This window comes from Periplaneta americana, chromosome 4 (assembly GCF_040183065.1).
Source record: "Periplaneta americana isolate PAMFEO1 chromosome 4, P.americana_PAMFEO1_priV1, whole genome shotgun sequence".
In the NCBI taxonomy this organism is placed as follows: Eukaryota; Metazoa; Arthropoda; class Insecta; order Blattodea; family Blattidae; genus Periplaneta; species Periplaneta americana.
The window spans coordinates 94,418,767-94,445,949 of NC_091120.1; the positions used below are offsets into that span (position 1 = coordinate 94,418,767).

The 27,183-nt window shown below is 35.2% G+C and overlaps 1 protein-coding gene across 11 annotated transcripts in view; it reads right to left on the minus strand.

Annotated features, from left to right (window-relative positions):
* LOC138698058 (uncharacterized) overlaps positions 1-27,183 on the minus strand; it is a 130,673-nt gene that overhangs the window by 3,697 nt on the left and 99,793 nt on the right. For 10 of the 11 annotated variants that reach the window (XM_069823745.1, XM_069823740.1, XM_069823748.1 and 7 more), the window contains one exon: positions 17,742-24,072. In XM_069823745.1, the coding sequence (XP_069679846.1) occupies positions 23,091-24,072 (982 nt within the window). In that variant the 3' untranslated portion in view covers positions 17,742-23,090. Of the gene's footprint in view, positions 1-4,590; positions 4,697-12,850; positions 24,073-27,183 lie in introns of those variants that run through there. The other variant, XR_011331675.1, reaches the window with a different exon arrangement.

Genomic DNA, 27,183 nt, shown 5'->3' on the forward strand with positions numbered 1-27,183 from the left:
GAAGGACTGTAACCACAGTCTAGTATATACAGACACGAAGTTCAATACATAGTAAATATGCATCCATAGATAATTGCTAACCACTAGGATCGCTAATATCGCCTCATACAGACAATGCGAAATAGTACCTGGCACAGTCTATTGTTCCTAGCAACCTCACAACTCAAGCTTCGTGACTGTATATACTAGACTGTGATATTACTGTATATGCATCAACTAGAAGATGAGCAACAAATTTTAACCCTTAAATTCGCAAAGTATTCTATAGGATACAACAGGTTAATAGGCTATATGCTATAATTTTAATGGAATAGAAAAAAAATTGGTAGGAAAATTAAAATTTCACAATACTATAATATTGTATAACATATAAAATATGGACATTGCGATAGTTGTTTTCTTTACAGTCCGACACGGTTTAATAAACTAATGTGCCAATTTAAGGGTTAAAATTACCATGATTATCCCTTCTCCAGCTAATAATGGGCTGCATATAATTCAGTTGATGAAACGAGTAAATGAATGCGAACAGCTATACAAAGTGAGCGGAAATTATATAACTCTTTCTGTGTACGTGCATATTAAATATAACAGGGAAAAGCTATGATCTAGTGTGAAATAATAATTAGAACACATGGAACAACTTTATGATTTCTTCTTAGCTTCTACAAAGTCGTTTAATTTTATATATGATCATATACAATAAGTTGCAAATTAAACTCTGAGACATCTCCTGTTTTAACATTATATAACGAACCTAACTGCACTCAAAATTCTTCCACACAGGATAATACTCCATGCAATTCACAATATATGAGCATGCCTTCCTCTACTACGCCTTGCCCCCACTGTGGAAAATTTTATCGTGGGCAACATGGCATTAAAATTCATATAGCACGTGCCCAGCCAGAAAAAGATAGGATTGCTATAGTCGAAAGACAGCCCAACTGGCAAAATAGAAAACATAGTAGCAATGAACACAATGATACAACTTTAATATCGTTAGTTAGTCCTGACGTTATTTTGGATCCCATTACCACAGAGAAGTCTCCTGTCAGACAAACTCCACATAACTCCTCTTCTAGGCAGTTAAATCAATATCATCAAGAAATGTCTCACTGGAAAGCTGAATTTAAAAATATTACTACTGAAGAGGATTTCTATAGTAAAGTTGACAATTTTTCTAAATTTCTTGCTAACGCCATTACCTTACTCCCTGGCCCGAAACACCCAGCTCGTAAATATTACGAAGCAAGACAGGATAAACGTTTACTCAAGAATCAACGCTCTTACGAGCAGTCTAGCAATCCCGAGAGATAGGGAAAAACGTCGATCGAAATACATGTACCAACTTACACAATTCCAATATTTTAATCAAAGAAGAAAAGCTGTTCATTCGGTACTGAGACAAAATAATCAGCGCTGTACTATTAACGTCAACAAAGTACACAACTCCTTCTCGAAGAATTTTTCCGTCCCTAATAATTGCATTCGTCCTTCTTACGAACATGTCTCCGATACAGATGATTTAACCCCGACTGAAACGTTTAGCACTACCATAACCAAAGAAGAAATTGTAGCGGCTGCTAACAAAATAGCTGTTGATACATCACTTGGACCCGACCACGTGCTTATGAGAGCAATTCGTAATGTAGTTTGCTATGGAATAATTTCTTTAATTGCAACACGTATGCTGTCGTTGTGTGAAATACCTCCTTGCCTCACAAAAGCACGGACTATATTAATCTACAAAGGAGGCGATGTTACTGACTTAGGCAACTGGCGACCAATTACCATTTGTTCCATATTAAGAAGAATCACCGAGCGTGTACTCGACAAACGTCCTAGGAAAATTGTTACATTTCACGAGTTCCAACGTGGATTCACGAACAGCCCCGGTACTTTAATAAACACTTCCTTACTTAATTCTATTTTAAAAGAGGCCAAATCCAGAAAAACGAACACCACCTTGGTATTCTTGGACATTCGTAAGGCGTTTGACAATATTGCCCACCTCCATCTGAGAAACACTTTATCCTCTCTCAATGTGCCATCTCCCTTAGCCGAACTTATCGCTAAATTACAGGAAGTTAATACCACTCAGATCGAGGTTAACCACAGAAAAACGGAACCTATAGTAATATCAAGAGGTGTGATGCAAGGTTCACCCTTATCGCCTTCATTATACAACATCGCGACGGATCACATCCTTCATGAGCTTACTTCCGAAGAACTTGCCGAAGAATAGCCTATGGTTTTAAACTCGTATCAGGTCTTCCCAATGTAACCGTTCTGAGCTTCGCTGATGATATGGTAATTGTTGGGAAAGACTCTAAAGCTGCCAAACACATTGCCGAAATAGCAACTAGAAGACTTCATGAAATTGGATTGGAGATTAACGCGAAAAAATCTAAATGCATCTCCATTGTAAACGGCAAACTTAATACGTCTTCTATTTACCTCGATTCCACTACAGAAAAGCCCGCATTAGACATCAATGAAACCGTCAAATATCTTGGAGTAACTTACAATGACGAAACTGTTTTCGACTCCGCGAGAACTATGGAAGCCCTCCGATCTCAGTTAGAACGTCTGACCACCTCACCCTTGCTCCAGCCTTACCAAAAATACAACGTGGTTTCTTCCTTCATTTGTCCGAAGCTTGTATACCCTTTTTAAACAACCCCTCCCGATAAATTACCTGTCAAGTTCCTCAAAGATGTAGATCTTCTTATTAAAAGCTCAATTAAGGACATCCTACAACTTCCTGGAGATATTCCAGACAATATGTTGTATTCCGAACAAAAAATTTAAAGGCTTAGATATTTTCTGCGCACGTTGGGAAGCCTACTTGCAACACGTCAATTCTTGCATGAAGTTGAATATGTGTAATAATATGTACATAAACAACACTAGATGACTAATGGAGGTAGCTAAACATTGTTTGAACAACCTTCAAATCGATGGAACTGAACACCTAACTTCTAACTCAAGCTTCGTGACTGTATATACTATACGTGCTATGCCAAGATATTAGGTACTAATTTTCAGTTTCCCTTTTATTGTATCTTTGATATGTTATTTTATGTACTTTTAGTGTTTTATCTACGTTTATCTGTTTAAAGTTGACTTTGAATATTACATCAACATTTTAGGACCGTATAAATTATGTTTTATCTGTAGTAATGTTACAAGAGGTCTGAAATTTACCGATAAATCTACGATTGGATTTATCTGGGAAATCTCAGACCTCGAGTGACATTTGTTAGAACTATTTCGTGAATAAAATAAAAATGTAATAATATATCTCTAAAATTCGCTAACAAAATGTTAACAATATGTAGTATATAAATGAATACTTAACCTATTCAGACATTGTGAAGCTGAAATAGATGAATATCGATTACTGCAATAAAGAAATTGGACGTTATTCAGTAATTCCAATTGAGAAAAGCGAAATACAGGTTTAACAATTTTAATTACATGTACTGCGCTTTTCCCTTGCTATTATAACAGAAATACATTTTCATTACCTGCTGAAATCATAATTTAATTCAAACATTTTATAATAGAATTACAAAATAATAACCTGATTAATACATTAATTGAAATGAAGGAATGTCGTTATCTTTAGATACAATGGACATGGCTTTAGAAGATGAAGATGTAGATGTGGAAGTAGGATTTCGCTCTTTACTTAGTACAATGCATTCATGTTCATCGATTTACGGGGAAACAATTGGCGACACTCACTAAACAAAAGAATTGATAGTGATAAATTGAGCTGCAAAAATTATCGCGATGTATGACTGTGATTGGTTGAAATTAAAAATTTCATTCCACTTCATTGGTCGAAAATGGAATGACGTCATTATAAACGAAATATTCTGTTTAAATTTACTTTGAACATTACATCAAAATGACGCATTTGTTTGCCGTTTTCAGATTTTTGTGAGTAGACTTGGTAGCTTAGAAAAGGGGTTCCCAACCGGTGTGTCCCGACACACTGGTGTATCGCACAACCCCATGGAGTGTGTCGCGAAATTTTGTAATTGAAAAATAAATTTTATACTATCCATAAAGTCTCTTTACAACGCACTTATTATTTACAACAAAGTTTTTGATGTGGTACATTTTATTTTGAGACAGACTTTACCAATAAAACGTGAACACTTGCAATCATGCTCTGTTTAATTTTTCTTCCTGGCGATAGTCCGAATGAAAGTGAACACCTGCAATAATGCTTAGTAATTCGCTTACTCTTCCCACTTAGTAATAACACAGTCTAGTACATACAGTCACGAACTTGAGGTGATTTTTTTGCACTTCTCGCGATACAGCGCTCCAAGCGGCTAGCGACTAGGAGTATTAGGAACAATATAGTCTGTGTTGTATTTCGCATTTTTGTGAAGAAAAGGATAAGTTGTGTAAACTGTGACATGTTCGTTATCGGTTGTAATATGTAATTGCTTATAATCTGAGGTAATGCAGATTACGAATTAAAGCGTTCTTCCTGAGCTTAGATGAAGAGTAGATGGGGACTTTACCTTTATCTGTGTGACTGTACAATGATATTACACTGTTCTTTACCTGTCAGGTAGAGTACTGACAATTTTATTATCAAGCCGATTCACATATTTTTGTCTTCAGCTTGTCATGCGTAGGACTTAGTTACATCATTACTGTAGCTGGATATCTGAAACAATCAGAATGAAATTGTTAATCAGAGTTGCGCTACTAACAACATGCACCAACAGGAAGAAGAGAAGATTGTAAAATCTAAAATTCAATTAATTTTAAATCCGAACCAGACTGTTTTTCCAGAGACTCCTAGTCAACAACCAAAATCCCCTTTCTCTTCAGCTGCGTGTTGACCTATCTTAAAAAGGAACTTTCCAAAATAATCTAGTAGAAGAATCGTACAAAACGAAGAAGAAAGTTTGAATACAAAAATATAACTTACCAGTAGGAACTGTAATATAGTGGAAGCTCTTAAGTTCGACAGAAATCAAGTTCGACATCCTATAGTTCGACTCCTTACGTAGGAGAAATAGACACGCCTCTATACGGGCACTAAGGAATGGGTTTGCCATTTGAATGGGAATTGGTTCTGTGTCTTGTAGTGATACTTTTGTTAAAGGAAAACATAATATTTTATTGATTAGGACATCCACATTAATCACTGATTTTAAATTAATGAACTCTTCTTTTTCCATTTGAGAATTGTGCCGTTTGTGAGACGAAATTATCGAAATCCACTGTGGTACTAGAAGCGCATACACAAATCTCGGGATGGGCAGAAAATGCAAGTACAGTACCGTACTGTATTCTTGAAGGATAATCAATAAGAATTTGTATTCATTTCACCTGCCACACCCACTACCCTTATTGGACTGAACTTTCAATTCTGTTTTGTCGAACTTAGGAGAGTCCACTGTACATCCAAAAGTAACTAAAACTAATCTTTTGTCAGGTGGAAAGAATCATCAACAGTTAGACCTGTAGTAAAATTTAATCTTTCTTCGACTATTTACATCATATTGCATTTCGATTGGTAGACAAGACATAGAAATTTTCTCACATTTTAGGTCTTTATACCATTGATAATAATTCGTTCTTCTACTCGGTTACAAAAATCGTAACTCAGTTCCGAACAGTCTTGTTTATAACACATATCGTAACTACAAAACGTGATGGTAGCGTAGAGTTCATGTGAAATAAGCGTATTGCCTGTTAAGAATTTTGTTGTGAATAAAACATCGATTGTGGTTACGTTAGTTTCACATTAAGCCCTCTGACTGCTTCTCTTGCAGTACAAAGTGCGACTGTGAATAGAAGATTAGAAAAGTTATTCAAGTAGGCCTACTAATAGAACGGAACGTTTTACGCTACTTTTCAAACTAAATTTCCGTCTTAAAATGTATAGTAGTTACATTATTTTACTTTATAGTATTTTCTCGTGTGCATATATTAAGGAATGTTCTTTCGACCTCAGGTTGTGGAAGATTTCCTTTTCAGACAAGTATCTGCTAAAAATGTGAAAAGTATATTAAATAAATACATTGTTCCTAAAGGAGAATTTACATACTTACTTACTTCTTATGGCTTTTAAGGAACCCGGAGGTTCATTGCCACCCTCACATAAGCCAGCTATCGGTCCCTATCCTGAGCAAGATTAATCCAGTCTCTATCATCATATCCCACATCCCTCAAATCTATTTTTATATTATCCTCCCATGTACGTGTCGGCCTCCCCAAAGGTCTTTTTCCCTCCGGCCTCCCAACTAACACTCGTAAACAAGGGTGAAACGGGTCACCAGATGAATCGGGTCAGTTTTGAAAACACCGCCCTGTCACCCAAAGAGCAAAGAATACTGAATTGTGCGCTAGCTAGCGTTGAAGTTGGGAACTTCTTCAATGCAGAAAGGCGGGAAAGCAATATAACTGTTGTTTCCGGTGCGGTGTTTGAGGTAGAAAATTGCTATTGTAACGATAAGTAACAATATTTTATTTAGTTTCTTGAATTGTAGTGTTTATATAATCTGCGTTTTACCAATTATTATTCTGATACTTATATGATTTAGTAATTAAGTTGAAATTGGACTCTTAAATGATAGGTTACCCATATGTTGAGCTTCTCAGACCAATCAGTATGGCAAACCTTACGATGCAAAATATTACTGCTCGTTGGGTGATTTGGGTCACTATTTTAAGGGCGAAAAGGGTCAGAATATTTTTAACTGATTTCACTGAAATATGGTTTATATTTGTCCCAAATGGGGAAATACAGAAGGAAGACGCAGTCTACATGATTACAGCGGTATATGTAGAGGGCAATAAAAACTTATCGTGAAGTAAGAAGCCCTTCAATGTACCACATTACTGCCTACAAAGACGTCTGGAAAATGAGGTCAACCAACAGGTAAAGAATAGGGGAGGACAAACCGTGTTCTCAGTTGACCAATAAAAGCAATTTGCAAATAGAATACTTAGGCCTAAACTTTCAGCTTGTGGGTTTGAACTGAATGTTCGATGTTCGAAAAGGTGCCCATCATCATCATCATCGTCAGGAGATGAATCATCAGGTGACTATGACACTGCATGTGGTTTTTGCAATGTTAAATAGAGTGATCCTCTTTCTTTAAAGCTCGGAAACTGGGTACAATGCATGGGAAAGAGGAATGAGTGGTACCATGAAAATTGTGTTAGAGCTGAGAGTAAGAAGAGATTTATTTGTGGAAGATGTTCATTGAATAATTAAAACAGGACATGTGTTGCTTGTGGTGAATAATTAGTATTAAATATACAAGGTGAGCCATAAGTGTTTTTGGAAAACGTATGAGCGTGCTCCTGGATAAAAAATAAGAACAATTCCTTATATGAAAATTTGACGGAAAATAGTGATTTTGGTTTTCATAACAATCTGATCATATTGTGTTGTTTTTGTTTTGATTTTGTACCAGTGTTTGTTTACAAACAACACAGTAACAATACAGTAGTACATTGTTTTTTGTTTTGATTGGACGTGGTGGTCCAGTACCTTGGCCACCCAGATCACCCGACTTAAACCCATTAGATTTTTACCTTTGGGGTCACTTGAAATGTGTCGTCTATTCAACACCAGTGATAATGCAGAGGAGCTATTGCAACGTGTTGAAAATGCATGCCAATTGATCCGTGATGAAAACATGGTGTTTAAGCGAACTCACCAGTCGTGTGTACATCGTGCTCAGGCATATGAAACAATGGAGGGGGACACACTGAGCGTCTTTTGTAAACGTTAAATGACAAGTTTCCCAACATGAAGTTGTGACAAAAAGAGAACAAAAAGAAAGTATGACCATTTCTCCAATAAATAAGCATTTTCCGTCAAATTTTCATATAAGGAATTGTTCTTATTTTTGATCCAAGAGCACGCTGACGCGTTTTCCAAACACACTTATGACTCACTCTGTATAATTTGTGTGGATCTGAATCTTCATAAGTATTTTAAATTGTACAAGTTTACGAATGAAAATGAAAAATAATAATGTTTCCATTCGCCCTTCTTGATGACCCTATTCACCCTGGCTACTTAGGGTGAAAAGAGTCATGCAGTACTTTGTTTAATTTCTAAATATGCTAAATTGTTGCAGAGTTAATTCTTATATAGACATTTAAACGTGTAGCTAGAACTTCAATCTTTCTGACGAAGTATCACACTTTAGCTTTGATGTTAAGTTATCTGAGTTATTAGAGTAAATATGAATTTTGACCCTATTCATCCTTACTTACCCTATATGAATTTCAGGATTCGCCCATACGTGATACATGCCCTGCCCATCTCAAACGTCTGGATTTAATGTTCCTAATTATGTCAGTTTCATACAATGCTTGCAGTTCTACGTTGTGCAACTTTCTCCATTCTCCTGTAACTTCATCCCTCTTAGCCCCAAATATTTTCCTAAGAACCTTATTCTCAAACATCCTTAATCTCTGTTCCTCTCTCAAAGTGAGAGTCCAAGTTCCACAACCATGCAGAACAACCAGTAACTTAATATAATTGTTTTATAAATGCTAACTTTCAGATTTTTTGACAGCATACTAGATGACAAAAACTTCTCAACCGAATAATAACAGGCATTTCCCATATTTATTCTGTATTTAATGGAGAGTTTACATACTAAAATTTAATCCATAAGTATAAAGACGTTAGCGTCGTACATTTTATCCAATTTTGAGACAAATTTCAGGCACCACTTCAGCTAGCTCGTAATCAGACAGTTGCCAACAGTCATTAAAAAGGATCGAGATATATTCGTAAGTAAATTCTGTGATATCTTTGGTGATTAAAGCGCCTGTGAATTAGAATTTCTACGAATAGATCCTATTTAATATTTTTCTTCTACTTTTAATTCTAGATCCTATTTAATATTTTTCTTCTACTTATAATTCTACCATTGCTATGCTGTCACCAAATCATAATGAAGCGTATGATTTTAACTCCCTAATTATAAACATGTCTTCCGCTTAGTGATAACGATGCTGGTTATAAATCTAGCGGAAACGGACTCCATTCCTGGCATGAAATAACATTAGTATTTCGCCCACACCGTTCTGGCTGTAATTTCCTCGTCTTCTTTATGTCCGAAGCTGTGGCCTTGTGTTATGTTTACCACATAGCTACGAAGCCTTGTTTTTGCGAATGTCTACAGTGAAGGTTCAGAGTCTTGAGTAAGGAAAAATTTCAAGTTTCCAAACCTTGAAACTACTATATAAGATTATTATCATTGCAAACTTCATAATGAATGGTATTGTACAGCGAACATTGTTGGTAATTTCTTTAAGTAAAACGGAATGTCACGAAATGTTAAGTGTTGATAATCCATTTTGAATCTTGCGTACACTACTTTTAACACTTGAATATAATTAATTGATTAACTAGCGGACTTACTCGTGTTAATTATGTAAATTTGTGCGGCTTACAGAGGCTCTGAGGATGGTGTGATGAAGCACCGAAACAGCTGTAAGCCGCAAAAACTTACATAATTAACATGAGTAAGTCCGCTAGTTAATCAATTACTTAAATGTTAAATATATTCAAAATTTTATTAATGATTTAAAATAGAATGTCTAAAAAATGTGTACCATAATTCAATCCTATTTACCATAACCAGTCGAAATGCGTAATATTGATCACCCAGACATTTCTATTGCACTCTTAAATGTGTTGCAAAAGTTTTACAACATCTTAGTTTCTAGAAGACAGAGTTTCTCCGAGTACTTCGTCTTTTAGTGCTTTTCTTTTTCCAACGTTTGCACCATTATTTTCATACCATTAGTTTCTGACAACCTCTGTTATAGAAAGAGATGTAAAAAGCCATAACCTAATAGACAATCGCCGTAACTATGGCACAATGCCTTTTTAAACCTCGAAACTTAGCTGCTTTAGAATTTCATGCTATCTACTTATCTAGGGTCTTTTTGACCCCAAGGATATTTTTTGTTAATAATTAGGATATCCTCTGATTGAGGTTCTGGCTGATATGTACATCTATTATCAGGCAGTACATCTCACTTGACGATGTGTCGGAGGAAGAACAATTGTATGTGTACATCTGAAATCTGACTACTGTAACATGTAGCTAATCGGCGATGTATGCAATAAAGGAGAAAAGGAACTGGCGACCTTACCACATTATCTCCTGATCTAGCTGCCTTATGAACAGGGTTGCCAACTCGTCGAGTTTGGCCCGTAGTCTTCGGGTTTACCCTCTCGACTCATGGCTCCGGGCAAGAGGAGGAAACCTTCGGGATAATTTTGATGTTGTCCTTATTAGTTATAATTTGCTGAAGAATTACGTAGTTTAACTTTCTCGCTACCACCGCCCTCTCGATCGCATTACTGCTAGGAATCATGGTCTCTTAGACCTTTGCTATAATGTTGGGCATTTGGCAATATTGATCATGGATCATTGGATGATGAGCTTGCAGGGTTTCACATCTTCACATCTTGTGCATAATATTCAAAGACCTTGTAATTTAATTGACAATATTAGTTTTATTATATTTCTACAACAGGGTGCACATTAGTTTTAGTCGCGGTTCCTGCCATGTTCCCCATGTTATGGTAGGCTTGGGAGGCAGAGCTACATCTGGAGCAACGTCTTTAAATGTCTGAATTCGTGACGGGAATTTCAGAAATACTTTCTTAATACTGGAAAAAACTTTGTCGATGGCTGAAAACAAGCATCGTACGTTTTTCGACACCTTATGCTTATGGAATCCATGAACTATGTAGGTCACATGAAGCAAGTTTGGAAATAACATTTTTAAATAAGATTCAATTTTATTCTTACAACCGTCAAACTTATCAGTATACAAATATTGAAGACACAGATGCTAATTACATATGAAGTGTCCACTGCAAGAATGATGGATGTCATTTGGAATACATTTTGCAGGAGAAGCAATTGAAAGTTTGAAATGCTTAGCGCTCAAACGTTAACTGTGATTTTCCGATCATTACTGGACAATGACTATCAGTGTTAATACCATATAACTCTGTATGTACATTCTATATGTCTTAAGCTATCCACTGACAGTCTTAGTTCATTTTCGACAAAAAGTGACATCCATCATTCTTGCAGTGGACTCTTCATATAGTAGAAGAGAAGGCCGAATGGCCTTAACTCTGCCAGTTAAAATAAATTATTATTATTATTATTATTATTATTATTATTATTATATTTTCGGTTCAAAAGAAATATCTTCAAATCAAATAAGTGAACCTACTGAATACATTTTCTAATGCAAACAACGACAGCGCTCTGGAGGATGAAGCATCATCGACCACAGCAGCTAAAAGGCTTCGGGAATTAAGGAGGTGAAAAATGACGTAACTTTCATTGCAGCTGAGTTGAATTTCTTACCAGAAGTGGTCACTCGACTGAAAGAGAACAGCCTGTGTGGAAATCAGTGAAAATTATGGAAGATCCAGTGCAACGATTAGACACTGTGCCAAGAGAAAAGGGTTTATTTGCAGGGGAAATGTGTAAAAGACTGTTTCCTCAACATTATGATTTGTAAAAACTTAAAAAAAAATTACAGGAGGACAGTTCTATTGAAGTTGAAATGAAATCATATATTACTGTGCTTCCTATTTGCCCTCATAACTTCTGTGGATGTCGAGAAGTCATTTTGTCGTATAAAAACTGTGTTATCTGGCAGAAGACAGAACATGACAGTAGAAAATTAAAAAAAAAATTGGTTGTGATGTTTAATCAAGAAGCCAATGCAATTTCATAAAACTTTTCTGTCAAGTGTAAATAGAAACATTTTTAAACTTAAAAATTATAATATAATATCCTCCACTATGTCACAATAAGTATATGGATTGATTCATCATGTAAACAATAAAATGTATAAGCCTAATACTATGTTTTTCTTTATTGCCTTTGTTGCTTATTTTAATTGATTATAATGCCTTTTTGCGCCCTTATTTGAAAGATTTATAATGTCTGAACTTACGGTCTTTGCTAATAGATTTTCGACGTTGATTTTTGTATATATATATATATATATATATATATATATATATATATATATATTGTACGTACTAAAATATAGCGACGATATTTGATTTTAAATTAGGAAATACTACTGCTAAATGTAATATTTGTTGATGATCATTAAGCCACTATAGAGAATAATTTGTGAAGAACTCTTTTTACATTATTTATATTCTGTAGCCATATCGAATAACTATAAATATTATTTGTTTAAATTATAGCATCTTTTTTATCGTAGTCAATGAAAACTATCCTTTAGGAAGACATTATTGATGTCCAAAGACAGGTTTCCATCATTCACGAGGCGACTAAGACTATAAAATAATATTCATTTTATTGCATATTATGTCCTCAAATGTCATTGAATTCAATCCCAAAATATTTCGTCTTGAATAAAAAAGTTGTAATTGTGTATTAAGCCAGTGATTTATTTGGGAAAAAATTACAGGAACTAACCTTATCGATTTAGCAATGGCCAAATGGACTGTTATTGGGTATCAAGTTTGGCATCCTGAAATTCCGATATTCATACATTTTTTATTTTGCGGAACGCAGTTCTTGTGCGTTCTCTTCCAACTAACCCACTGATTTGGAAAATCTCTGTCAACACTAATCAATAAAACTAAATTAGAGTAGAAGTTATTAATTTTCTGTCACCAGATATGCATTTTGTATCATTGTGCGATGGAACGGTCGTAAGTCAGGTAGAACACATTTATTGGACTTGCAATCCATTCTGTTTATAACAATGAATTATTTACGCAATAAATATTGTTTTTATTGCTAAAGTTGCATCATACCTGATCAGCACTAGCGGAGGTCCAATTGCAGAAACACTACTCCACACTACAGCGTGTCGGTCACTGAGAAACTGTTGTAGCCTACGTCCTGCCCTAAACCAGTCATGCTTTCAGCTACAGATGACGTTGAAATGAAAGATAATGTTATCATCCTACTAGGGCGTAGATGAATTGCCACAGTACAACGAATTATATTCAGCACAATTGCATTATTGGCCACAATAAATGTGCTCTCACATTTCTCTTCTACTGTATTCTAGTCGATGTGCTACGTAGGCCTAAGTTGCTTCTTATATTTTGTGCGTAGAATATGGACTATATAACCTACAAGAATTCCAAGGGCTTTCAAATATGTACGGTATTCATAAATTCTTCTAAAACTTGCGTTAATATATCCTCTGACACTCAAAATATAGCCTAACATTTTAAGGAAAATCAACTGTAATTTTAGACTTTAATGATGTGTTCTGTGAAACAGGCGTTGTCATAATGTAGTTCCAAATTGAAACGAGTATTTTATAACAGTATGTATTTTATACTAGCTCAGAACAACACTGTTGTTTTGGAACGCAGTTACGTTATTTTTTCCTCATTTCTACTGTGCTTCAACGGTGAAACGCTGGCTCAACGGTCAGGACACCACATTTTGCGAGAGTGGCACAGAAAAACTTGTCTCACTGTTAGACAAGTGCCTCAATCGCCATGGAGACTACGTGGAAAAATATAACACAGTGCATAGTGTGTTACAGATGTGGCCAAATTATTAGACTAAAGTGATTACATGTGCAAAAAAGCAGTATTTATCGGGAGAAATAATGAACGAAAATGTATTTTGCACAGAAATAATGAACAGAAAATTGGTCTGGTTACTAATGTTTTGTGAACATTACCTTATTCTTCATTAACATGTTGATTTTTGTCAGGGTTGCTCGAAACCAAAGGTTGACATTGTATTTGAATATCAACTTAATTTAGCCAGATATCACACAATGCTTCAGCAAGTCCATGTTTTGTTGTAAGCTTCTTTTTGTTCAGTTTCTTCTTCAGTATAGACCACAGATTTTCAATTGGGTTCACATCCGGCCTTTTGCAAGCCATAGGACAACATACTGTTGAATATCTTCTGCATTATAAAATAATTAAAACACCAATAGTACATATACAGCGAGGCAAATATATCCAACCGTTGGAAAAATATACCAGAAGATGTAAAAAATAATATTTACAACAATACAGACTCTGTAAATTATATTGACAGTTGATATGACGAATTATATTATGTTTCAAAGAAAAACGTTTTAGTCTAATAATTTAGCTACCTCTCTCGTACAAACTATTATATAATATTAAAAAATATGCATTGTGAACTTACTTTTGGGACATGCGGCTAATAGACATGCGGCTTGAGAATCAAGGCAGTGGATTTTAAGGGACAACAAAATGCTTTGTATAACTCCCTCGATCTCGTGTCGTGCATATACGACATATAGGAGATAAGTTATTGTCCTTCATAGAGGTCATCATGAAAAAATGTCAGACATTTTTTGATCAGGTTGAATTTCGACCTGAATAAACTCTGCACGTCAGAACGTTAAAATACTACTACCACCACCATCATCACCACCTAACCCAGCGGTGACCAAATCTCGAGCTGCAGTGATTACATGCCTATGAATAATAATAATAATAATAATAATAATAATAATAATAATAATAATGATTTATTTTAGCTGGCAGAGTTAAGGCCGTAAGGCCTTCTCTTCCACTCAACCAGAAAAAAGGTGTATATACATATGCATGAATTTACAAAGAATTCAACAATTTGATTTAGATGAGAGTTACATGTATACAAGAGTTATTTACAAATTAAACAACAAAATACTATGAACTATTAATTAAACACTGAAATAAACTGTGTAGCAGAATTAAACTAAAATACATAGAATTTTAATATATTTCAAATAATATTAGATAATAGAAAGAGATTATTATGAGACAATTAAAATACAGCACAATCAGGTTGATGTCTAAAGAAAAAAGTAACAATGTAGTCAGTGATATTTTAAATCAATGATTGGAGTGAAATGCTAATAAGGTTATCTTTTAAGCTGTTCTTAAAGGTGTTTGTTGTCTTGTAGCCCCTAATATGAAGTAAGGAGACAGAGGAAAGGTACTTGGCATGAAAACTACAACCAGTGATGGTTCCTGTATCTTGATCAATCCGGCGGATAAATATCTCAAGCTTTGCTGTGTCAGTAATGGCACTGCTCTCATCAAGAGCCAGTGAATAATATACGATTTTTCTTGCTTCTTTTTTTAACCTTCCTCTTGAATATAATCAGGAATTTTCTAAATTCTTCTCTCGATACTTGGTCGAGAGATTCGTAGTTTTTCAAAATTAACAACTTCTTATGGACAAGTTATTTAAGCTATTTTAGTCATTACTCTTTTGAGATATTCTGTTCTATTAAAAGACATTACAGCACGAGATATTTCAAACCCCATTAGGTAGCTGACTTCCTTACATTTATTTATATAGTCTTTCTCTTCCTGGCTATGATTTAAGACATGTCAATTTCTGGCGTTTAACAGTTCGTTGGCACATAATATTGGATCAGTTATTCTACAATATTATTATTAAATGAGTAACTAATAAATAGGTACCCTCATCTAAAGATTAAGAAGATTAAAATTGAGATGAACCCTGATAATTTTATCCTTCTAGGGAGAAGATCTAAAAATATCAATATTCATTCACGTACAGAAGAATTATAGAAACACATACTTAGTGGTCAGTAATAATAATAATAATAATAATAATAATAATAATAATAATAATAATAATAATACATTATTCAGCGTGACAATTAATGTTTTTATATACTCCTAATTGAACCGTTGAGAAAAGTAAACATATTACAGTTTGTCCCACAGAACAACAAAAAAGTTCTCCTTCTCCTTCTCATTCTTTACGAAACCACCTCTTACTGCTTGTAGAGACAGAGCTTGTAGAGCGACATGATACCGCACTGCTTGCCTTCAGTATGTGAATGAAGCACACAATAATGTACAGAAAACTCCTCGTACCCATTTGAATGTCTGTGATTACACGATGTAATCACGACACCCGCTTTTGTCACCGCTGACCTAACCGGTGCGGTGATTCTGCCTTGCGGCATTTATGTCCTAAATTTATGTGACCACAGGGAATTTTGAGTTTTCTTCTGTGAAATACGTTGAAAATCTTTCCCAGTGATTAAGGATGAGAACAGACTAGACTTGGTTTCCTTATTTTTATTCAAAAGCTATTTTTATATTGAGATACTGAAATTGAATAAGTTAATACAATTTATAGGGTAAGTGAAGGTATTAAACGCCATCAGTTTTAAAAATGAGTTACAACTGACCAGAAATACAGACAATAATATTGATATTTTATAATATTGATCATTTGTAGCCTTTCCTATGGAATGTACATTTCAAAAGCGGTAATTGTGATTAAAGTTTTACAACAATACATAAAAGTATGACGAATACGGGCGCTATTACCAGCAGTGAAGGTAATAACGCAACTTATTTTTTTAGAACAAAGAAACATGTTTATAAGCATTAAGTGACAAGTGTGAGATTATGTTATAGAATTAAACAACTATAAATGATTAAGGACAGCAAAAAAGTCTCAGTACTCATTATCACATAACTTTAAAAAATGAAATTGAAGTCACTGTCATTGAGTGGTGCACAACCGTCTTCACATAGTAAAGAGTCCAATTTTCTTTGTGCTGCTCATGTCGCAGGTTTCGTGGTATCCAAGTCCGGTCGATTGTCCTTAATTGAATGCCTGCCTAGAATAACGTTGTAAATCCGTTTTTGACCAAACTGAGTTTTCGGCTGAAAAATGTTGTATCGCACATCTTGCGTCATGTCCTGCCATCATCTTACTGATATTCACATTACTTCGAGAGCTGTAGTATTTTGATTGTGTTGCTGAGCCGAATAACGTTGTAACGCAAATAAAAATGGTCAATCATACTTGTAGCGTGTCACATGGGTAGAGGTTATCGCCAATGCAAGGCAAAGCAAACCATTTGAGGTTGTTCATAAGCAACAAGAATACTTTAGCGATATAGGACTAGCAGAGCAAACAATAAAGAAGGATCCAGACCTCAAGATAACAACAGCTGGCTGGTTTCAGTTCAGTTCTGACAATCCTATGTCTCTGAAAATGCGGAAATTCCATGATATATTGTTACCATGGACAGTGTATTCTCTAATAGAAAGCAAACGTGAAAAAATAAGACAGTAAATCATATTTCACATGATAACTTACCTCGTCTTTATCATGGCTCTATTCCAATCACAAAAGAGAAAAAAACATGATCTGATTGCAATGTCAAGTTTTCTTCCTCTTGGTCATGCTTACTCTGAATTCTACTATGGCCTAAGAACAGAATAAATAAAAAGGGATTCTTGTGTGTGTAATATTGATATTGTATGCCTAAACATGATCTAAGTTGTGTAATTTGTTTCAAATTCTTATGATATAAATTTGTCTTATTATTATTATTATTATTATTATTATTATTATTATTATTATTATTATTATTATTATTATTATATAATGTACTCAAATGTAACAATCATAAAGAATTTACCAGGAAATATGGACAATATTTAAGTTTCTTTGCTTTACAAAGTTGTTCTTCTGGACTGACATACGTTTTTCTACTGTAAATGTTGCAAAAGTTGTCTTATTTGCAACATGAAGGTAATACGTACATATATATATATATATATATATATATATATATAATGGTGTGAATACTTATTGAAGTATCAATACAGACCTTTACATACTAAATCAAAGTTTATTCTCGCAGCGAGATGGTCGTTATCTGCAGTTGTAAATTTTATTTTAAATAAATAATTACCATAATATAATAATATACATTTTAAAACACCATCATCCACTAAATTTAAGAATACATATAAACAAATTTCTCATAACAATTTATCATTCTGTATATTTCAAACTCAATTATCTGTACTCACTTTATGCAGAATACAATATTCACATCACTGGACGATCAGCTCAAGCACGAACTTCTTCACTTAAAGGTTGTTAAACTCGCACTAAATACAGAAATCCGTTTCATTGTTTGTTCCAGATGTTTAAGAAAGCTTCCTCTAAACACCACAGTTTTCTGACTTGGGATGCCAACACAGATTTTCATGCAACTAATTATAAAATATTAGATGGCGTTATAATCTGCATAGCGTTAATAATACCTTCACTTACCCTATTTAATTTTATTCCACGAATATTTACAGTATTTTACACAATACACACAATCGTAAAAAAAATTCATTCAGAATATTACATCTTTCTAACCACAATAACTCACAATAACAGAAATCCTCTTAATTATTTCATTATATCGTACTGCATACTCGTTACTTGCCATTGAAATACCAGTTACCAGTAAATTCTGAATGCCACAGACTCTTGCGTGCCGGTGCTTCAAAACATAAATAAAATAAATATTGTTAGTGTGCCACATAAAAACTTTCACTTCTTATGGCGCACTTAATAATAACAGTGAAACGTAATTAAAAGGAAACTGGACTACTGTACAATGAATTGTCATAACGTTTTGTAAGGAACTATTATAGCTATTAAAATTATTACGAATATTTTGAGATATTGCTTTCTTTTTTCATTGGACGAAGTGGAATGTCAGTTTTGTCACAGAGTTCTACATAATAAACATATGATTGATTTTTCTAATGATAAATTGGCATCAGATTAGCAAAAGCCAATTATTTGCTTGGTTTTGGCAAGTTTCCTAATACGCCAGCGGCACCATCGTAAACATTTTAAGTCTACTGAATACTTCGTATTCCGCAGGCGATTACTGCTCCTGACATATTGGAAACGTTTCACAATATGTGAGCTAGTCCATGACAAATAATTATTTTAATTACTGTAAGCATTTCATTACATTTATATTGATAAGTTTTTTAGGAATACTAGGGATATATAATATGTACTTTCTTCATGTTGTGTCAAACTCTTATATAATATTTTTCTTAATTTATAGCATCATGTAGCACATAAGTGACTGGAATTCGTATAAATGAGTAAATGAACTTGCTTTTCAAATTCTACCTTAGAGCCTGAGTCATCTAAACAGTAATGTTACACGTTTAGGTAGCCTATAGGGGAATGTCCCACAGCCCCGGACAGCTCCCAGTATCAGACAAACATAGTTCTTGCTATGTGCGGTAGTTGGTAGACAGCAACTATGTATCGTTACAGGGGATTTGTTGATTCACTGCATTCGACAGGTTGAGACATGTGTCAGGTCTCTACAGTAACTTATGAGAGCGTTTTAATCTGAGGTGTATGTTTTCTAAGTGCTGTGTTTTATTTTCTACACTTTCTACTGTCACCTGAGGTGACCGTAGCATTTGTTATATGTACAGTAGTTATTGGATTGTATATTAAAAGGGTTACGTACTATATAATTGGTTTTGATTTGCGAGTGACAATGATATGGATGCGGAAAATTTTAGGTCATTGTGCTAGTCACCCAGTATCGGACAGAATCTGTTCCCCCAGAACCGGACAAGAGAATATCATTAAAGATAAGATTTCATAGCCTATTTCTTACTTCAAGGCCTTTGTTCTGACATGGAAAATAATAAGAGAGGCAAATGGAAAGAGAATAATATGAAATCTTCATGGCAGAAAGTTATAGAAGAAGGGATCACTATCAGGGATACTTAGGATAGGCCTACATAGTTGAGCAACTAAAATCAGGGAATTCAATTACTACAGTGAAAATCTGGCCAAGGAAATGGAATCATAAAAGAGAACTATCGACTTTAATAGAATATGAAACAGAATGCATAATCTGTTTGGAAACTAGGATTAACTCGGATACAATAAACTTATATGCAGATTGGGTGCATTTGGACTGTACCGATTCAGATAACATTGATTATTTTGTATGTGATCATTGTCAGTAAATCCAATAATTGTCCCCCATAATCAATATCTTCAAGTAGTGTGGCAAAGGATTGTTGTGATATCTGTGTATAATCAATATGCTTATGTAGATGTTTATTGTTTATAAACATAAAAAATATCCATTTTCGATTCAAAATGCGTCCATGCTAATGATTTCTTGTTTTTAATTGCTTGTATTACAAATGGTGTTTACTGTATGTCCGATACTGGGATCCATTTTTTGCTCTACTTAAATCAAGGTTGTTTAACTTTAATTGTGTATGTAATTTGTCTTAACTCTAGGTCATTAAATTCATGGGAATTGTGAGAATAAAAGTTAATTGCTCATATTTGCAGTACTATTATTGCAATCAAGTACTTAAATTTTCCATAATTGTTGAAGAGTCTTAAGTATCCCGTACTGGGAGACCTTCCCCTATTTCATTCTCTTAATTTTTCAGAATAACAATGGTGGTATTATTACGCGTATTATTATTATTATTATTATTATTATTATTATTATTATTATTATTATTATTATTGTTATTGCTATATTTCATTTCTATGTCAGCTAAGTGTGAAGTTAAGATATTGTTATGAAATAACCATTAACTACTATCCATTAGATAATTTTGGAAAGACAATTTAATGAATTCGACATTTTCTATGCCATGTGCTTCGAAAACTACGTACTTGGCGTTCATTCGGGATAATGTATGGGACTCGGGACTGAGGTTGCATTGGCCGTCGTCGGTTTGAATTGCTCTTGGACCGATTATCTGATTGGGCTTTACTCTGAGTTTTTTTTTATTTAATTTCAGGAAATGTTTAGTATTTCCACGGGAAATTCTCGGACCTAATTTCTCCATACACCATTTCGCTATCACAAATTTCGACGATGCTAGGTAGTATCGTAGTTGATTTAGAGTCGTAATAAGTTAAAAAAAAAAAAAGAATACACACATGCACATACACTCATTAACAATATTATAGACTTGACAGCATACAATGAGTCATATTTTCAACTATTTTACACATCTCATTTCACTTATCAATTCAAATCTGCGGTCTAACTTACATTTCGATTATAGTTCTTACATATAAGTGACATTATTTTGTATAGTACTTGCTAAGAAACAGTGGCGAAGCTCTAAAGAGGCTTTTGTGGCTTAGCCTTCCCAAAATGTTTGAGTTATTATATCTAGCAACAGTATAAGTTCATAATAACGATGTATCATAACACTTGATTTTACTCGGATTCTTCTATATATTAAATTCACTGTTGGCAGTCATTCCACTGCGAGAGGCTTGTGGCAAAAGCCTCATAGCGAGATGCGACGACCTCGCTCACAGGCAGCGGCACAAGCAAGCTTGAAGGGTGGCCAGGGAGGAGAGGTTATGATTCCCTACGACTCGGTAGCAGAATATGGGGATAGCCTCAACCGCGATATAATATGCCGCGCTATGCTCGTTTGCTGTAAATGTGCTGCATTGTTGAGTGTTAATTCAATTTAAAAAATGCATGCGTGTTTGGTTTTTTGTTTCGTGATGGTTAATACAGGGGTCATTCAATAATTAGTGACAACATTTGAATTAACAACAAAGAAAACCTTTTTGGAACAGTAACATTGTTGCAGTGCTCAGAAGTAATCTCCTCCAATATGAAGAACCCACCTCCACACCTCAGGGAGACGACGGATGCCATCCACAGCGTCTTGTTATAGTAATCTTCGAACAGACTGCACTACTTGCCGATAGTGGTCTGCCAGCTTCACGTTTTTGATGAACATCTTCCCTTCAATTTCGAAATGCATATGCCCACCTAGCCACGGTACGAAGCCTCTCTACCACAAGCTTCTAGTAATGCTGTATGGCATTGTCGATTGCCTCTTGCAATTTGAATTTTAATGAAGCACCTTTGTTCGTACTTGCTAAACATTTTAGAGCACTACAGATAACAGTCTAAAAATTAAACTCACTACAAATATCTTATGAATTAGATCGTTGTCTTCAAACTCACAGATAACACACATCAGATGCTCTTCTTTCTCATTGTTATCAGCTTGCATCATTTACCGCTGATAGCGCCACATACAAACATTGTTGCCACTAATATTATTGAATGACTCATGTATTATACGAACCTACCGACATGGAAGTTCATCTCAGACTAAACCTATCTCCCCCCCCCCTTCATACCCATTGGTGATATAGCCGCGGCAAATGATGAGGTCATAGGACAGATCTTGCCTCCTCTATTGTAGTTTACTGGCAAAGACCATCATTTCGCCCGTAAAATATTCGGCTTAAAATATCGGTAGGAAACTTTGCAAAGTTAGATTTTCCTAAACTGTTAACAGCATTACTCACTCATTTCATAGAGTTATGAAAGTATTGTCTACATATACTAGTCATAATTGGCATTTTCTTAAAATGTTACAACGTACACGTAGCAGTTGTTGGAATTATACGGGATATATCCCTATCTTAATATTCTCTTTCAGTCCTTTTAAAGCGTGGGGATTTTATCTGTAGGCCTATAGTTTCTCTTTAAATTCTCCCAAAGGTCCTAACGTCACGGAGAGATTTCGGGAAGGGACGTCCAATTTTTAACTTTTCTTTTCTCACCGCCGGAGTTTGGTTTTCATTTGCTTATCTAAAATATACCGCACTTCTTTTTACAATCATTGTCACGGTCCTGATGGAAGCAGTTTTATCAAGAAGTTAAAAAAGTAATATATTCTACCTTATGTCCAGATTGACTCAGCTTTCACCTAAGTATTCTACAGAAAACAGTCTCTTTACGATACTCTTGGTATTGACACTCAGGTACTTAGTATCAGCAGCTGACGAACTCGATTTCGCACTGATGTGACTTCATGTATTATCTGAATTTTGAGTGCATTGACTTAACACTACGCCGATAAACCTTAGAAGAACGACATATCGATGCTTTATTAGCTAAGGGTACGCTATGCCACACAATATATCAGTAAGTACTTCCGAATTACAGGAAATTTTATATTTACACCATGACTGAATCACGTAGTTATAAGTACACCATTGTAACAAAGTCATTGCTACGAGGAGCTTTATTTTCAACGAAAATCTAACAAAGCTTCGTGTGCAATTGACTTAAATATAAAATATACTAAATAAATAAACCAAAATGAAAAGTGAGATAAAATATTGATAATTACATAGCGGAATTTATGAATATTTTTGTCGTCAGGAAATTCCATACACTTCTCTAGCCATCTCACCAAAAGTCATATTATAATATTTAATGTTGTTTTCGTCAAACTCTGGCCACTTATCCAAATGTTCCTTATCCAGATAAGATCTGTGTCGCATTAGCAGATGCATAGAAATCTGTTTACGCCATTCGTTCCAATATGATTTGTATAGATTGTGAACTAACATGTGAACACCGAACAATAATTTCACACGATGTACAAGCTCTGGTCTCTTGTAAAGAATTTCCTCTGTAGGTTTGCAGCCTGCATTATAGTACCATTGATCCGCGTAATATTGTTTATAAGATTCCAACCAAAGTTTCAAGAATCTTGCCTTTTTATTGGCAACTAGAACCTGAGTGCCTATACACTGATTCTCGTCCCAACCAATTGCGAATTCGTATTTTCGGTATTTATTAAAATTCTGAACTACATAAACATCATTATCTAGGAAAATCCCTCCATATTTCATAAGTATTCTAATTCTCGTAACGTCACCTGCATGCCATAAGTGATAACCTTTACTGAATTTCTGTCCATATATGTGAGTCGGAAGGGTTACATTAACTATCTCATATACAATACCGGGTGTGTTCTTTATTTTTTCCCAATACGGACCGATGAAAGATTCGACATCCGTGTGGAACATGATCTTGTCTGGATGGTGATTCCTGAATGCGGATAACACACACACGGCGTCCACAAAACTGAAATTACTTTCCTTGAATCTTAAAAAGTGTATGATGTTGGGAACTATGTATTCCCCATCATTAGAACCGGTTATGTTGTTAAAACCTTCGAACGAAATTATTTCAGTTGTTACTGGAATATGTAATTTGTCATTTTGAACAACACTGTCTCGTATCTCTATGGTATTGCGAAGCGAAGTCAGAATGCTGGTGTGCCATAGGAATAAGTTGATCACAGCAGCTACAGTGAGTAGGCTCAGGAACGGATACACGTTACTCCTCATCCTGGAATGCAATCAGACATTGTTCCTTTAATAACAATACTAATAACTAGTAATATTACTGTGGCCGGAAGGAAAAACGTCTTCAGTGAATTTTTTGTGAAAATGAGATTTTTATATATTCTGAAAGCGGAAACAATTTCTACAATCTGGTAAAGTCAAATAAGACTCCTGACTGGATTTAGAGAGCGTTACCAAATGTTCAAAGTACTGTACTTTTTTAATCGAGCACACACAGAATAAAGGATTTAAGAATATTTAATATTTTATTCCTTACAAACATCACATGTTTAATTTCCATGCTTCCCTATTAAAAAGTTCTAACTTGTATTTTAGCCATTTTATCACATACTGATGCCCTTTCCCTTTAAAACTTTAAGCACCAGGGAAACAGTCCTATAATTGTTTAAGACCCATTTTGCATTTCTAATAATTTACATTTCTCACTTATTTTGACATGAAAAACGTCTGTTTAAATAGTCCCTTCTACTCAGTTTGAGTTCTAGTCTTAAAAGGGTTTAAGTGCGGCTTTTTTTGGAAATAATCAAGACAATTGTTAAATGAGCAACATTACCTATTTTAGAAGAAATATAAACTAATAATATCCAGGAAAAACCTCTTAATTAAAAAAACTTTATAATTGACACCAATTTCAATCTTTCTACTGCTCTCCAGAAAAGTATAAAATTTTTACTTAAGACCTTTCTCCTCCCGACCACATCTTTAAAGAACATTATTTGTTCTTCAAACAGAGGTACATTATTTGACTGGTAACAATTCTGCAGTAAGTGTAGAAAACCAGTGACAAAATAATATATTCTATACATAAATAATTACAACTGTGTGAATTCCGTTCTTGCAACCACAAATCCAAGCTTTCACATTAATTTGTAAACTGATGTGAAGATTCGTTATTATAGCATTATGTTATATGTACGAGTAGATCGTCCGTTATTTAAATGCCTTTTATGTCAGTAGGTCTAAAAATAGTGTTATGTTTACTTCCACTGTGCGAACATTGCAAAGGCAGAGATATGGAGAGAATTTAGAAACATCTCAACATGTGGCTTAGCTTGGTCTTTCGATGACCGGATTCAGGACGTATCCTTACACTTAGGCTTACTTTGGTCCATTGTGAATTATATACTATATATATATATATGATATTTCTCAAAGTCCGATAGGTGGCATGGGTGGCATTCGTGAACCCGATTCTAACAGATGGGCCATCCTGCCTTAGTCTCTAATAAGCTCAAAAACCTGGACCCCAAGACCTTATATCAGCATTGTAACGCCGTACTACCAGCAAGACTTCACCTCAACTTATACGAGGGTTGTAAATAAAGTAGTGGCACCCATAGACAGTATGAACATATTATGGAACTTACATGAAAAATACATTTACATCCCTTCAACGTGTTCCTGTATCTTTTGCCAAATCCGTGGTAACCGTTGAATGCTATTAGCGAGGTTGTCTCTGTTGAAGGACTGCCCTACTGCATGAAGCACTGATGCAGTATCTGGAAACCTTTTGCCTCTAAGTGGTTCTTTCAACCGTGGAAATAAGCCGTAGTCACAGGGAGTCATATCAGGGGAATACGGAGGATTTTTCAATACTTCCCAATCCCATCTCTGTAACAATTCGACCACTGCTCCTGCGACATGACAACGAGCATTATCATGCAAGATGAAAGGTGAATCGTATCCCAGGTAATGTGAATGTTTTCGCCGCATAGCTGGACGCAGGTTGTGTTCGAGAAAATGCTGGTAGTGCGCTGTATTGACATTTTGATCGTGAGGTACTGTATGGCTAATGATAACACCTTCATTGTCCTATGCCACTATCAGCGTGACTTTCACCCTAGAGGGTTCATATCGCACTTTTTTGGACGTAGTGATCCTTTGTAGTATCATTCATTAGATTGACGCTTTATTCAAGCTCATAATTATGCCCGTGCCCATGTCTCATCAATGGCAACAATACGTTACAGGAATACGTCCCCTTCGTTGTGGTATCTCTGTAGGTGTAGAGCTATTGCGTATCGGTGCCACTTCTGTCCTTCTGTCAGGTTATGAGGAACCCAGCATGCTGCAGTTTTTCTCATGTGAAGGTTTTTCTTCAGGATGTGCCACACTGTTTGATAACTGAGTCCAACCTCGATGGATAATTCTCGTACAGTCCAACGACGATCAACAGCAAGGATACCTCCCACTAACTTTACTTCGTCACAAATGGACGGGCGACCTGTGCGAGCCACATGTGCCGTCTCATTCCGACCCGTACGAAATGCAGAGACCCACCTTGGTTCGATACGGTAATGCATCGTATACCACAAGCTTCAAGTAACCCTTGATGACATTTACGTGCATTTCTATCACTGGCTACCTCGATTTTTATCCACGATCGCTGCTCAAGTTTAGTAAACATGCTTTGGAACAGTTAAAATAGTGTTCTACATTTAACCACGTACAATAACAACATCTGTTGCCATAGCAACAGGTTTTATCATTCAGCACATCAACAATATCTCTAACTACGATCACCAGTTGTCTCGTATCGCATGCGAATGCGCATGAGACATTCCCGGCAGTGTTGCCTCTACTTTATTTACAACCCATGTATTTTTAACTATTGCAGATGACAGATAAAATGAGATGAAAGGTGAAGAGTATTGGTGGAAATTGATGTTTTGTCAACCATTTATTCCATCACGACCTGGTAGGGGATTAACTCGGTCTGCCTGGATGAAGACCAGCACGCTAGAACTAAGCCTCAAACCGTCAGACGCGGTTATTCGTTAGATTAGATTAGATTAGCAGTTTATTGTTGGTCGTCCTTTACTCTAATGCTTTTCGTGTCAGTGCTTTAGTGTTGTGTTTACGTACATTGTATCGTACGAACATCGTTAAGGCCGCGACATGAGATGAGGATAGAAGCATTTCAACATTTTCACTGCAAGTATTAAAATGAGATTTTGGTTCTAATGGAAGGACTCTGTTTAGACTGATCTTGTCTCCTTTTCATGAGAGTAACTCGCTTGCCTGCAATCTGTAAAGAAATAATATCTGACATAACTTGTAGTATTAATCGTCCAAGACAATAAATACTTAACAT